At 34.1% G+C, this 13,021-nt stretch overlaps 2 protein-coding genes across 3 annotated transcripts; one reads left to right on the forward strand and one right to left on the reverse strand.

The window, feature by feature from the left end:
• The first annotated feature begins 1,802 nt into the window (after positions 1-1,802).
• LOC110727537 lies at positions 1,803-7,643 on the forward strand. Of its 2 annotated transcripts, XM_021907098.1 has the most exons (15): positions 1,803-1,982; positions 3,351-3,470; positions 3,700-3,759; positions 3,868-3,969; positions 4,647-4,721; positions 4,806-4,924; positions 5,001-5,102; positions 5,188-5,304; positions 5,556-5,624; positions 5,761-5,827; positions 6,308-6,361; positions 6,462-6,559; positions 6,921-6,983; positions 7,072-7,110; positions 7,289-7,643. In XM_021907098.1, the coding sequence occupies exons 1-15, from the start codon at positions 1,965-1,967 to the stop codon at positions 7,305-7,307; spliced, it is 1,122 nt and encodes a 373-aa protein (XP_021762790.1). In that variant the 5' UTR covers positions 1,803-1,964; the 3' UTR covers positions 7,308-7,643. The 2 variants fall into 2 exon arrangements, with proteins under 2 accessions (XP_021762790.1, XP_021762791.1); XM_021907099.1 differs by lacking the exon at positions 1,803-1,982 and having other exon boundaries at positions 3,449-3,470; positions 3,700-3,769.
• Positions 7,644-7,769: 126 nt separating this feature from the next.
• Positions 7,770-12,934, reverse strand: LOC110727536 (4,5:9,10-diseco-3-hydroxy-5,9,17-trioxoandrosta-1(10),2-diene-4-oate hydrolase-like). Its single transcript, XM_021907097.1, has 13 exons — positions 12,619-12,934; positions 12,477-12,531; positions 12,129-12,184; positions 10,292-10,392; positions 10,068-10,137; positions 9,669-9,738; positions 9,444-9,500; positions 9,259-9,326; positions 9,104-9,184; positions 8,753-8,830; positions 8,463-8,618; positions 8,208-8,360; positions 7,770-8,118 (listed from the first exon to the last, which is right to left on the reverse strand). The coding sequence occupies exons 1-13, from the start codon at positions 12,763-12,765 to the stop codon at positions 8,035-8,037; spliced, it is 1,176 nt and encodes a 391-aa protein (XP_021762789.1). The 5' UTR covers positions 12,766-12,934; the 3' UTR covers positions 7,770-8,034.
• Between the last annotated feature and the right edge of the window lie 87 nt (positions 12,935-13,021).

Genomic DNA, 13,021 nt, shown 5'->3' on the forward strand with positions numbered 1-13,021 from the left:
CAATTTCAATAGTGGTCGGGTTTGAGTCCGATTTAGTTGAATTATGTCATTTTAGATTTAAGTCATGCTAAATTATTATGTCCATTTGCTTATGTAAATAATTTTAAACATCACTTCCAAATCATCATCATCACTTTGGATTAAGTTTGGTACTCCATTTGTTTCAAGATAAATGTTTGCCTGTACAAAACTTTGTGCAATAATATTTTCAATATCCATAAGTATAAGATACTTTTATAAAAAAAAATTAATTAATTTTGGAAACTGTGAATAAGACATTTTTAATAAGTGTACTGTGCACACATAAGCTGATACGCTCTTTATTTCATAACAATTGATGCACTTCGACTTCTTTTTTTTAACTATTTATATACTAACTTTGACTATAGTTTTTGGGTAATTTATGAAATGTTAGTACTTCCTCTAAAAAATTTTCTCATTTTGATTGCGCATTGACACATTAGTAAAAAAAATATATTCCTTTATTATAAAATAATTGACACATTTGACTTTCTATTTATCACAGTATTCATATACTCTATATTAACTTTGACCATAGTTAATGTTTGTATAATTTGAAAATACCACCATCTATTGTTGTCATTTTGTACATATCGCCTCAAGGTTTTTTTTTTTTTTTTTTTTTTTTTTTTTTTTTTTTTTATATATATATATTTTTTATTGTATTTTACCACCTAATTTTATCAAAAATAGTAAAAACTACCACCACTTTTGCCCGACTCTCCTATATGACGTCATGGTGGGTCCCACTAACCAATTTTCGTTCGAATTTCACCTTTCTTCTTTCCTAATCATCCTAATTAACCAATTATACCCTCGATTTTGCATTGTCGTTTGGCTTGAAGAACAAATTAGCGAATAAAAACCCTAAATAACGTCTAATTGATTTGCAAATTGATATTAAACTTAGACAAAGAGGAAGAAGAAGGAAGAACAAATGTGAGAATCGAGGGAAAAGAGAGGAACAATTGGTAGTGGGACCCACCGTGGCATCATATAGGGGAGTCGGACAAAAGTGATGGTAGTTTTTAGTGTTTTTTGATAAAACTAGATGGTAAAATACAATAAAAAATAAACTTGAGATGGTATTGTAAAAAATAATAACAATAGATGGTGGTATTTTCAAATTTTCCTTAACTTTATAACGTATTAGAAACAAATTTTTATTATGAAATATTCAATGTTATTTTAAAACAAAAAATTAATGTGTTTTTTTTTTTTTTTTTTTAAAATGGGTAATTAATATACTTCTTTTTTTAATACTTCGTACGAGTATTAAGTTGGGAATTTATTGATAATTTACGAGTATAAATTAGTGTAATAAATGTAATTTAATGTCCATTCTTTTCACTTTTAGCTTCTTATATGCAGCCTTAATTAAGGCTGCATATAGCTTTTTTCCAAAAAAATAAATACGCAGATACTTCCTCCATTCTAGTAATATTGCAACAACTGTACTTTTGCACTGTTTATCATGCTTGTTAGACTACAAATTATGATTTATTTGTAAAGTAAAATATAGTCACGTGGAGTCTTGTTAGATTCGTCTTGTAAAATACTTTCACAATATCAAAATTTTTATAATTTTTACTCTTATATAATAATAGATGTTTTACATATAAAACGTACTTTCGGATGCGTAATTTCATCTTTATTGCAATATTTGTAGAACTCTTAGAGTAATTTTTATACCTTTATCCACACTTACATTGGGTAACTTTAGAAATTAACACACGAGAGGCCCCACTTTGTTCCTCCTTGAAAGTAAAAAAATTCTGCTAGTTTTAGACTTTAATCAATTGCTAAGCAACCTAAACTATTGGGCCACTCTCCACTCCTTCAAACATTCTTCCCTCTCTTTCTACCTTTTTTTTACTTCCACCTTCAATATTTATCAACTTTCATAATCACTGTTTTTCTTCTCTCTTCTTTTTTCCCTGAAAATGAAGTCCTCCAAATTTGTAAGTTTTTTTTTATTCTTATTTAACATTTATGATCATTTTAAAGTTTTGATTTTTATAGTTTTTTCCCCTTTGTTTTTTCTTTCCTTTTATGATGTGTGAATGTGTTAGCTCAAGCTTTATTATGCTCTTATACTTGTATGTTATTTGGCAACATTTAATTGGAATGTTATTGCATGATTTTTTTTTTCTTTTATGAATGAATTGTGGGTTGGGAGTGGAAAATTAATTCAACAATTGTGTTAGTATATTCTGTTTGGGAAAATGAAATGATTTTACTAGGCTGGTTTATCAATGTCACATGAGTTTTAGTAGTTCTATGTAAATAATTAGAAACCCATCACTTTTATGAAAGTTTTGAGAAAGATGAATAAAAGATAATTCTGGGTTTTAAATAAATTGTCCAATATTGGTGCCAGAATGGAAATATATGGATCATAATGTTATATAAAAGGCTTCAATCTATTTCGGTAGCAAAATTCTAGTGTCTGGATGGATATGGAGCAATCAATGTGTCTAATTACAATCTGTAGGTCTTTAGATAGATGAATGGAGAAAACTGGGTTTTGATAATCCTATGTTAGTAGATGAAAGTAGAAGAATTTCAATGTTTAGCTACTAGTATGAAGCTCTGGGTACTTGTTTTTATGACAAACTATTGTTACTGGAAATTACTCATCAGTGAGCAAGTTCTGAATTGGGAACCATAAGCCTGAATAGTGAATCACCATAAATCCGATCTATTAGCTGTAGTTTATGAACCATCTTGTTAGCTTTATGTGGGTAGATTAACCAGAAGAATAATTAATAACAATTCAATAGTTTGTTGTTAGTTGATAATTAGACTAAGCATTTATGCTGTTGATAAGGCTAAGCAATCTAAATCCTGTCAGCAATTGAACCAACTGGGATGTATCAGATTTAAAGCTTTGTTCTTGCATTACGTTTACAGGAAGCAGAGGTTCATACTACATAAGTGCATGCTATAGCTGGCTGACTGATAGTGTATAATGGTGTTTTGTTCGTGCGCAATGCTACCAATGATAAAGATTTTAGAATTTTTTCTTGGGTGCTCTTTTTGTCGTGTGAATTTCGTTCAACTAAAAAGAGTATAAATGTAATTAGGATGGTTAAAATTCATGATTATCAACTAGTACCATGTAAGTGACATGCAAAAGATTTTTTGTTGATTTTTCAGTGAATTGCTGGAGTCCTAAACCTTGGTCAAAAACTATGTCATGAATGTATTACTGTGGTTTATCTTCCTGTTGCATGATAGAAATGATTGGGGTATATAAATACCGAAATTCACTGAATTATCTACCTATTACATATGATAATTAAATTTGTATATCATTTACCAACCAGGTGACTTCTTTTGGTTCTAAAAGACGAAGATCCTTTTCTATAAAGTCCCTTCCGACTCTGGCTTTGCTCTGTGCTGCTGTCTTTATTGGCAGTGCATTCGTTATAACAGATTATAGAAAGGTACATATCTTTGTTTGATTTGCTCATGGTTTATATTTTTATCATGTGGATGTAGAGTATGGTGTCAATGTTTTTTTGGCATGCACATGTTTCTGTTGTGACTTGTGAATTCCTTACCCAACAATATTTTCAATCGAGACTAGCTTAAACTGTGTTAGCTCATGTTCATGATTTCTTTGACTTTTAGCTTAAGTAATTGCATTGACAATGATGAGCCCTACTATTGCAGAGAATCTCACCAAAGGACATGCTGAATAAATTTATGCGAACAAGATCTAAGAAGTGTGAGGTTTGTTAAAGTAAATGGGTTTTCTTGGACTTGTAGTATAATTTCTAATATTGATGTTTCAGAAAGTAACATGTACTATTTCCTTGTATTGTGTTCCTTTTCTTTCAGGGGCAATGTAAACCTATTGGTACTGAGGGATTGCCAAAGGGTATTATTTCGAGTACTTCAGACTTAGAAATGCGACCACTGTGGGGTACACCTGTTAAGAAGGTTAGCAAATACGAAGTACTATGCTATGAATACCACTGTGGGGTACACGTGTTGTGCTTGCATCTTCCCCATCTTTCTTGATCCTTCATAAATTGAGATGAAACTGACACCAATTTTTTGGTCTTTTTAGTTAGATGAAACTTAGTGGAGAGTATATTACATTATGTTTCTGATCCTTAGTGCAGGGCCACAATTGGGTATGCTAGGGGGTGGCTCCTTTCATCTGAAAATTAAATTGATGTGCAATTTGGTCTTTATTGTTGAATGATATAAATTTGTGTATATCCTACAAACCTCTATGTGTAGATTGATGGCAGTACATGTGCGCCATTAATGCCCACTCATGACACTAACACTTTGTTTGGATTGAAGGAAATGGAGCGAAAGGAAAGGAAGGGAAATGGAGGGAGGGATAATCTTTCATTTGATAACAAATGAGGGATGAAGGGAATTGGAGGGGAGAGAAATGGAGGGATTAAATTGTAAGAAATTGTTCTCTCCAATAATGGAGAGATTTGGATGGAAAACTCCTCTTTCTTCCCTCCCCTTCACCTCCCTTCCCTTCTTTTCTTTCCCATTTCTTTATCCAAACATACCGTAAATGATTTGGGATTTCTCTGTAATCTGATACAAATATCTCTTCCTTCTAATGTGTTTACCTCTTCCATATCCCTCAGAAAAAAAATATGAACTTGTTGGCCATGGCTGTTGGCTTGAAGCAGAAGGAAAGTGTGGATAAAATCGTGAGGAAGGTGAGAAGACAATTTGCTTTCAAGCTATGACTGAATTGTTAAACAACTACTGGACTGAAATGTTTATTTATTGTTCTCCTGCAGTTTATTGTAAACAATTTCTTCGTGATGCTTTTTCATTATGATGGCAATGTGGATGACTGGAAGGACTTGAGGTGGAGTTCCCGTGCATTGCATATTGTTGCTGCGCATCAAACTAAATGGTATTCATGGGGCTGGTATCACATCATGTCTACTGCATTTCTGGCAACAATATTTATCTAATTGTCTTTCCTTCAGGTGGTTTGCAAAGCGTTTCTTACATCCTGATATTGTGTCTCAATACTCATACATTTTCCTTTGGGATGAAGACCTTGGAGTTGAGAATTTCAGTGTTCAACGGTAATATGATCACCCTCTAAATTCTGTCAGTTCCTTCAAGGTAGGTTCTGGCTCTGCCTCTTATTGTCTGCCACAAGTTTTACAGCTATCTATATGTCATTAAGAAAGAAGGGCTAGAGATATCACAGCCTGCCCTTGATCCTGATAAATCAGAGGTCCATCATAAACTAACAGCTAGACAAAAGGGCGCACTTGTGCACAGGTTAGCTATCTTTGAATTATTTTAATAACGCAGTTAACTATGTGTCCAATAGTCATGATTGCAATTGCTTTGATAGAGTTTAGGATTGATGATGAAATCATGCAGTTGTAATTTCATTTGTTCATTTGGTTCTATTTTTAAGATGTGCTGCAGTGTTTGTCTCTAACATTTGGTAGTTAAAAGCCACAATCTCTTTTAGTGAACTTCGTACTCCTGTGGCTTTCTGGGCTGATATCTTGGTGTACTTGCAGGAGAATCAACAATGTCCTTCCTGGTGGGAGAAAGTGTGATGAAAATAGTACGGAACCTCCTTGCACAGGGTAAAAAAAAAATGTCTTGATGAATTTTCTTCTGTATATTTTCTTTATTGAGATAATTGGAGTTGATGACCCCTTCAGTTTTACCTGTCTAATACACAGTTTAATTGAGCTATTGAGCAATGCTGATATATTACAGATGGGTGGAGATGATGGCTCCAGTTTTCTCAAGAGCTGCATGGCGCTGTGCATGGTATATAATCCAGGTGTGCTTTCACTACCATACTATACATTGAACTATACTACTATATAATCCACTGTGCATGTGTTGAATGAGTGTAGTAGGTTAATTAGATAGTTTGTGTTTTTCATTGTTTTTTGTGATGGTAATAGGGTAGTGGATATCATTGAAGCGGAAAGGGTGATCTATTTCAAGGTTCCACCTATCGAAATAAAGAACCTTCTTTGTGAGGATATCATAGGGGTGGCTTGCTAGGCCACGGTTTATTGCTTACTTTTCTTTGTTGTTTTTCGAGCTTTGCCCTCATTTGCACCAAAAAAAAAAAAAAAAATATTGCAGAAGTTTCATGAAGACATTTCCTGCTACTAAATACTTTATGCTGTGGCTCAATAAACTAAACCACCTGATCCGATATGTCCATGATACTGTGGCTGTTACATGTATGGATGCTTGTCCAGACACTTGACTATTATTTGACAACCTTCACATTTCTTATGTTTTGCAGAATGACTTTGTTCATGCATGGGGTGTGGACTTTCGGCTTGGCTATTGTGCTCAGGCAAATATCCTCTATTAGAATTTTAATATATTCAATTTATCTATTGCCTGAATTCACAAAAATTCTAAATTCTGATATTTTCATTATATATACTTCACAGGAAGATAGAACCAAAAAAATTGGAATTGTTGATTCTGACTATGTTATTCACTATGGCCTTTCTACACTGGGGGCAGCCAGGGCACAGCACAGAACAAGGTAGAAATTCAGATAAATTACCAGTAGTTCCTAGAGTCTTGACTCATGGGCATCAACTAAATGTTTTTTTTTTTTTTTTTTTTTTTTTTTTTTTTTTTTTTTTTTTTTGGCACCATTTTGATTACTTTTTGGCATGTAGCTTATTGTTTGACAATTATATGCCTCTTGCTTTTCCCATACCTTGATAGACTGTAACAGGAAAGGTCTTACCCTTCTCCTGCTCCCAAAAACAGGATTTTAAAGAACAAAATTGTACCTTGTGTAGTGTGGCATATGATAGTTACTTCTTTACCATACATAGGGAAAACCATAGTTGGTTGTATTGTTAAGATGTAACATTACTGTTTGTTTTTCTATGCAGACTGATACAGAAGCCTCAAGTCAGGAAGTTGGAGAAGTCTCTTCATCGGATTCGTTGCAAGGGGTACCAACACAAACACATAGATTATTTTTCTTAAGACATTGAAAGAAGTTGCTAAGTGTATTCTTATTCATCTACTTTACATTTGCAGGAAACATCAACTTCCAACAAAACTGATGCAAGAAAAGCAGTGAGTCCTAATTAAAACACTGAATGTTTATTTATTTATTTATTTTTATTTATTTATTTTTTTTTTTTGCATGAAAATGGAACAAGAAACTGAAAGAAAATTTCTAAGTTTGTTTGGTTACTTTCAGTCAGATTGTTTCGATAAAGATGATGGTTAATTTTAAACCATTCTTCTGCAGGTGCGAAAACAGTCACTGACAGATCTAGAGAAATTCAAGAATAGATGGAAGAAAGCAGTAAATGATGACGATTGCTGGACAGATCCATTTCAGCGACCTATGAAGAAAAATTGCTGATATTTTTTTGATTAAATTATGTGAAGATGTTGTAATAGAAGTAACACACATCCTATTATGAGCATTAGTTTTCCAGATAGCTTATCCTACTGCTGCATATATGACAAGCAGATGGAGGTTTTTTTTGATAATTTTTTCTTTCTTTACCTATACAAGGCAAAATATGTAAAGTTGTATACCATTCATACTTCCTAATGAATCCAAACTGATTACAGTGCTATGTATGAGCTGTTTTATCCTTCTTGTATTCTCTTTCTTTTTACTCTTGCAGTAACTCTTCGAACATTTTTTATTCTGAAGAAAATGAATAATATTCCAGAAACAGTTAGCAACCTTAGCATCAAGAAAGAAGCAAACAAGCCAATGTAGATAACATGCTCACTCTACTTTGTAGCCCTGCCTACATATTTTCTGTGAACTGATAGTTTCTTAGCTATTAAACAGAACTAAGGAAATTCTTATCATTAGATTGAGTAGAAAGATTGAGCTAAATCATCCATTCATTTGACGTACTAAGGAGTATAAACATTTCTGCTTGTCATAGAAATTGCTACATTAAATTTTTTAGCAAAAACTATTTCGCCTGATCAGCAAGAATTGCGTGTTAAACCTTCAATAAAATGCAAGTACTATATACGTCTCTGTTTACTGAGCAGCCCAGCAACAATATTCCCAAGCTCTTCACCACTGTCTTCCTGTACATGATGCCCTGCCTGAAAAGGAGAGGAAAAGATTGCTAATCACAATGTTCAAGTAGATGAAAACAGTTACAGGCATGTCTAAGTAGGAAGAGAGTCAATACCATGGGGAGTTCAACCAATTTGTGATTAGACTCTTTGCAGAAATCTTCGACACCATCATAGTTTAGCCATCGATCCCTTTGACCCCAACAAACAGTTGTGCGGACTTTCCAGTTTTCATTCATGAGTATCTTCCTTGACTCCTGAACATAATCCTGTCATGTAACACTACACTACATGAGTGTGCAGAAATTTCTCTCTAATTATCTTCCCCCTTTTTTCAGACACCAAATCAATTCAGCAAAAACAACTTTAACCTTTAACTGCTTTTTCATAGATCTGCTGACTGCATTTAGTGCAAAACCAGAGGATCCTGATGTGAGATAGGGGCTTCTATAAACCATAGCATCATCTTCCTTCATTTTGTATGGACCAGAACTAGTCAATGCTTTGTCACTTGCTCTGAGAGGATCCTAGATGAGCAGCAAAGAAAATAAATTTGCACCATCATCGTGGCATATACTTGCTGGCCAAGCTAAAGTAGTCGTTTAACATGAAAATTTAAAGCAAAAGCAATAAAGCAAAGCCAACTAAATTAACTTTGTACCTGAGAAAAAATCTCCCCCAGCAGAAAGTTGCTGAATATGGACAATGACGATGGCAGATTGGCGTGCTTTGCAGTTATCTTTAGTAATTTGAAAGATGGGAAGAATGTCAAACTTCTACTTGGAATGTAAGGAAATACTTTGTATATTTCAACATGAATCTAGAACGTATTTCATAGCAGTAGAATCCTGTTTACTTATTCGAGCATCAGTTAGAGTTTGGAAACAAACACAACATTCTCTCAGAAGTTTGAGCTTGACACAACTGTAATTTTTTTTTTTATTTATTTTTTTATTTTTATTTTTTTTTTTGTAAACAAAAGAATTTAACAGAAAAGATTCGAGAAACATACGGGTGGATTAATTAGGATGACATCATTGACTTTATCCTGATGATCAAAAGCATATTTCACAACCACTGGTGAGAAGTATCCCTGCAGTAAACAACCCATTGAATGTTATTGCAGAAATCATTAAAATCGGAACTGTATAAGAAGAGAATGAGTACCTGTACAACAAGTGAAACCTTATTCGGAACCAGATCATCAATCAGAGTTTTCAAGGATGCAGTATATTCTGTAATAGCACCATCCATTAGCAATGTGAAGTTCATATTTGTTATCCTAAAAACACCCAAGAAAAATTGCATATAATTGCTTTGATCCATCAATTAATTTGGTAAGATGAAATCACCTTCCATTGTGTAGTCAAAACCATATTTAGGTTGTGGCTTATCTGAAAATCCAAATCCTGCAAGGGAGTGGAATAGCAACACAAATATATTATTCTCCTTTACCTCAAAACATCTATTAAACCTGTGACAAATATTACTATACCAAGAGGAGATCTACATATCACATATTACCACAGGATAGAAAAGTTGAAAGTGTTAATGATTTATGATAGAATTGAGATTACCTAGCCAATCAAAAGCAATGACATGGTAGTCCTTGGAAAGTATTGGAAGAACTTTGCGATATGAGTAAGCCTGTTGGAATCATGCACTCGATTAGATATGATGATTCAGATTACAAGAATGAATCCTTGCCTAAGATAAAATGCAGCTGCATCAAATGCTATCATATTTCGAGTGTTGTGTTCTGAAATCATTTTAGCATATAGCATCTAAATCTACTTCAATCAATGCTAACTGTGACTTGTAAGATCATTCAAAAATCAAGGTAGCAAGTATGAACATGAAACAATTGGTATGAGTCATTAATGTCTGACAGTATTACACTCTGAAACATACATCAACAGTTCAACACTCACTCAGAAATAATTGCGAAAAAGGAAGGGGAAACTAACAAGACACACCTGTGATGGAAAACCATGAATGAGCATGACTGAAGGATTATCAGTACTTCCACTTTCAACACAAAACCATCTATTATTGCACAAAACAATACGTGTATGGGTAAACCCTGCAATTAATCACTCTTCAATTTCTGTATAAAATGAAGCTAGGCCACCAGTGCACCAAAATTATTATCATGGCCATAAATTTGCGATACGAATACCAAATGTTTTGAGGAATTCACCTAAACACGTCATCAGAACCTTGAGAACTGCTGCCCATTGTCAACCCGAATATTGGATCTTTTGCCTTCTCACCTGAGCTGCGAACAACATAAGCTTTCACCTGAATAATGTTGATGAAAAAGGTAAGACAATTGGAGGCAGATGGAAGCAAGATCATAGAGTCAAAGATAAGACAGCTGTAATTGAGGTGAAGCACTACATCTGAACTATGCAAGCACAACCAAGAAGTAGAGGATAGAACTTGAGCATATAAACAAGAGTAAGAAATCAAATTCATATTCCAGTAAAACAAGGAATCAACTTAAGGTATATTTGTGACATAGTGAATTAGTCATTGTTGTTACATGTTTTCACATCACTAAACAAGTTGAAACAATGCACCAAAGCTAATCAAGGATATATAGAGTACAGAAAATATGACAATTCTAGATAATTAGGGGGGAAATTTGAAAATTAAGGGAGAAGAAGCATGATGATTTTCCATCAATAATGACTATTCTTGTCAACCATGAGATGAGGTTTCCATTGCTTCATTCCATTCATTCCATCATGAACGAATGAACAATGGCAAACAATCAGCCAACCAAATTCAACAAAGATTGGTGTTGGATAACAAACACAACACCAATACTGTATAATGATATGAATATATAGTATAAACAACCCATGCTATTTATTGAAGGTATGACAATTGCAGGTAATGAATTTGAGTATAATTGATAACCCTATGACCCCTTGATAGGAACCCAGGATGCCAAGTTGGTGATTTAAACGACCATCTCTTGCACCATTTAACTACAAATGCAACATAATTTCAAATACAGCTACATAGTTAACCAAACTTATTCTCGGGATATTATAAACATATTGGTAGGCCTCTTATGGTTCCAAATGCATTTATATGACTTCAAGGGACACCCCACGCATTCAGTTCAAAATGGGAAAATTTCTCAAAATTGGTTCAAAAGAGTGGATTATAGCCTTGCGTTTTGGACAATTTTTTTTACGTTTTTGGGCCCAAAAAGGAAAAGGTCAGGGTGCTTATCATAGGCCCCATAACACCCAGGGAGTCCATTTTGGTGGTTAGAACCACTCACTTTTCCTTAAAAATGTCAACTTAATACACAAAAATGTACACGCCTACTTTCATTAATTCAAGGCTACCACGGGACTTTATGTAACCAACTAATGATCATATATGGATTCAAACAACATCAATGACCTAGAGATGCATCCCCTTCAATTCCGAGATTTTTCGACATCAAGTCCCGAAATCTTTAAATCTGGTCTGATTTTGTGTATTATTATAGCCTTCAAATTTGGCCTTCAGAGTACATTTATGGACTTGCCAAGTTTATGTATTGAGGTGATTCTCGAGGTTTCCAAAGGGCTCAGAGAGACCTACTTAGTGCCCAAAATCATCTCATTCATGCCTTGGGGGACCCTTCGTCATTGTGTCTTAAGGTGTCATCCCTTGTCTAGTTGTCTTGCCTTGTCTTGGCTTGGCTACATTGCCTTGGCTTGTGTTGCCTTGCCTTCCAAGGCCTTGCATTGCCTTGCTTTGGGCCTAAGATAAGCCAATACGCTTCCCTAAATTGCTAAAATAGGTGTTTTTCTCAAGGATGGGGTGTTTTTAACTTTTTATGCCTCGTCTTTGTGCACGTGCCTAGGACATGGGCGTGCAGCAGCAGCACAACCGCCCCAAGGGCATGTGCATGCTCTTAGGCAGCAACAGCAACAAGTGCCCCACACTTAGGTATTGTGCATTGGCCCTCCTCCATACTTAGCATTTTTTATAGCACCAAAGGAAAAAAAAAAAAAAAAAAAAAACCTGACCATTTTTCCCTGCTTGAACCATTCATCAGCAGGACTTGATCCATCTGAATACTTTCCTGCCAAAAAAATAAAAAGTGATTTTTATTTTGTTAAGCCATGTATTATGTTAAAGGTGAATTATGATAATTAATCAATAAAATCATTGAGTAACCCTAATTCTTATGATTTCATCCCATCAAGTTGCTAATTGCATTGCTTATCTGCTATTGTAACCCTTATGGATATGATCATTGCAATAAACTCCTGTTACAAGGAGATTTACGCAATCTAACAATACAACCAAGTATAAAAAAGTGGTCTTTTACATAATACATAATTAAATACATGAGATCCACAATTAATTATTACCTCCACTGAAAGAGAAGCCATCACCAGCAGAAACAGGAGCATCCAAGTAATAATCCTGCATCCAAAAATAAATAATTAATCCAAGAGAAAAACCCATTTAGTTAAAACCATTTTAGAGTTACTAATATAAACATTTAATCACCTCATCTTGGCTACAAACTAATTTTAATGGTTTCCTCCTTTTGGTAACAACAATTTTGGACTTGGGTAATTTAGAAAGAGGTTTAATAGAAGATTTAAAGTGATGGGGTTTGTGAAAAGAGGTAACATTGGCAGATTGAAGAGACATATCAACAAGTAAAAGGGTAGTAATTTTACTAGGATGTAGAAAGAATATGATGATCTTGGTTCTGTAAGACTATTTGAAAAGATGGATAGGATTTGTTCGGTCGTTACTTGTTAGCCCCCGTTACCGCGCAATTTTAGCTTCTCTTTTCCCTGCCTTATAAATGTGGCCGTGAGACCATTGTATGACAATCTAATACTGTATACAAGTATATACTTTCTCCGATTATATTACGTTCGTTAGTTTTAGACACACATAT

The sequence above is a fragment of the Chenopodium quinoa genome, unplaced genomic scaffold, assembly GCF_001683475.1.
Source record: "Chenopodium quinoa cultivar QQ74 unplaced genomic scaffold, ASM168347v1, whole genome shotgun sequence".
NCBI classification, from domain to species: Eukaryota; Viridiplantae; Streptophyta; class Magnoliopsida; order Caryophyllales; family Amaranthaceae; genus Chenopodium; species Chenopodium quinoa.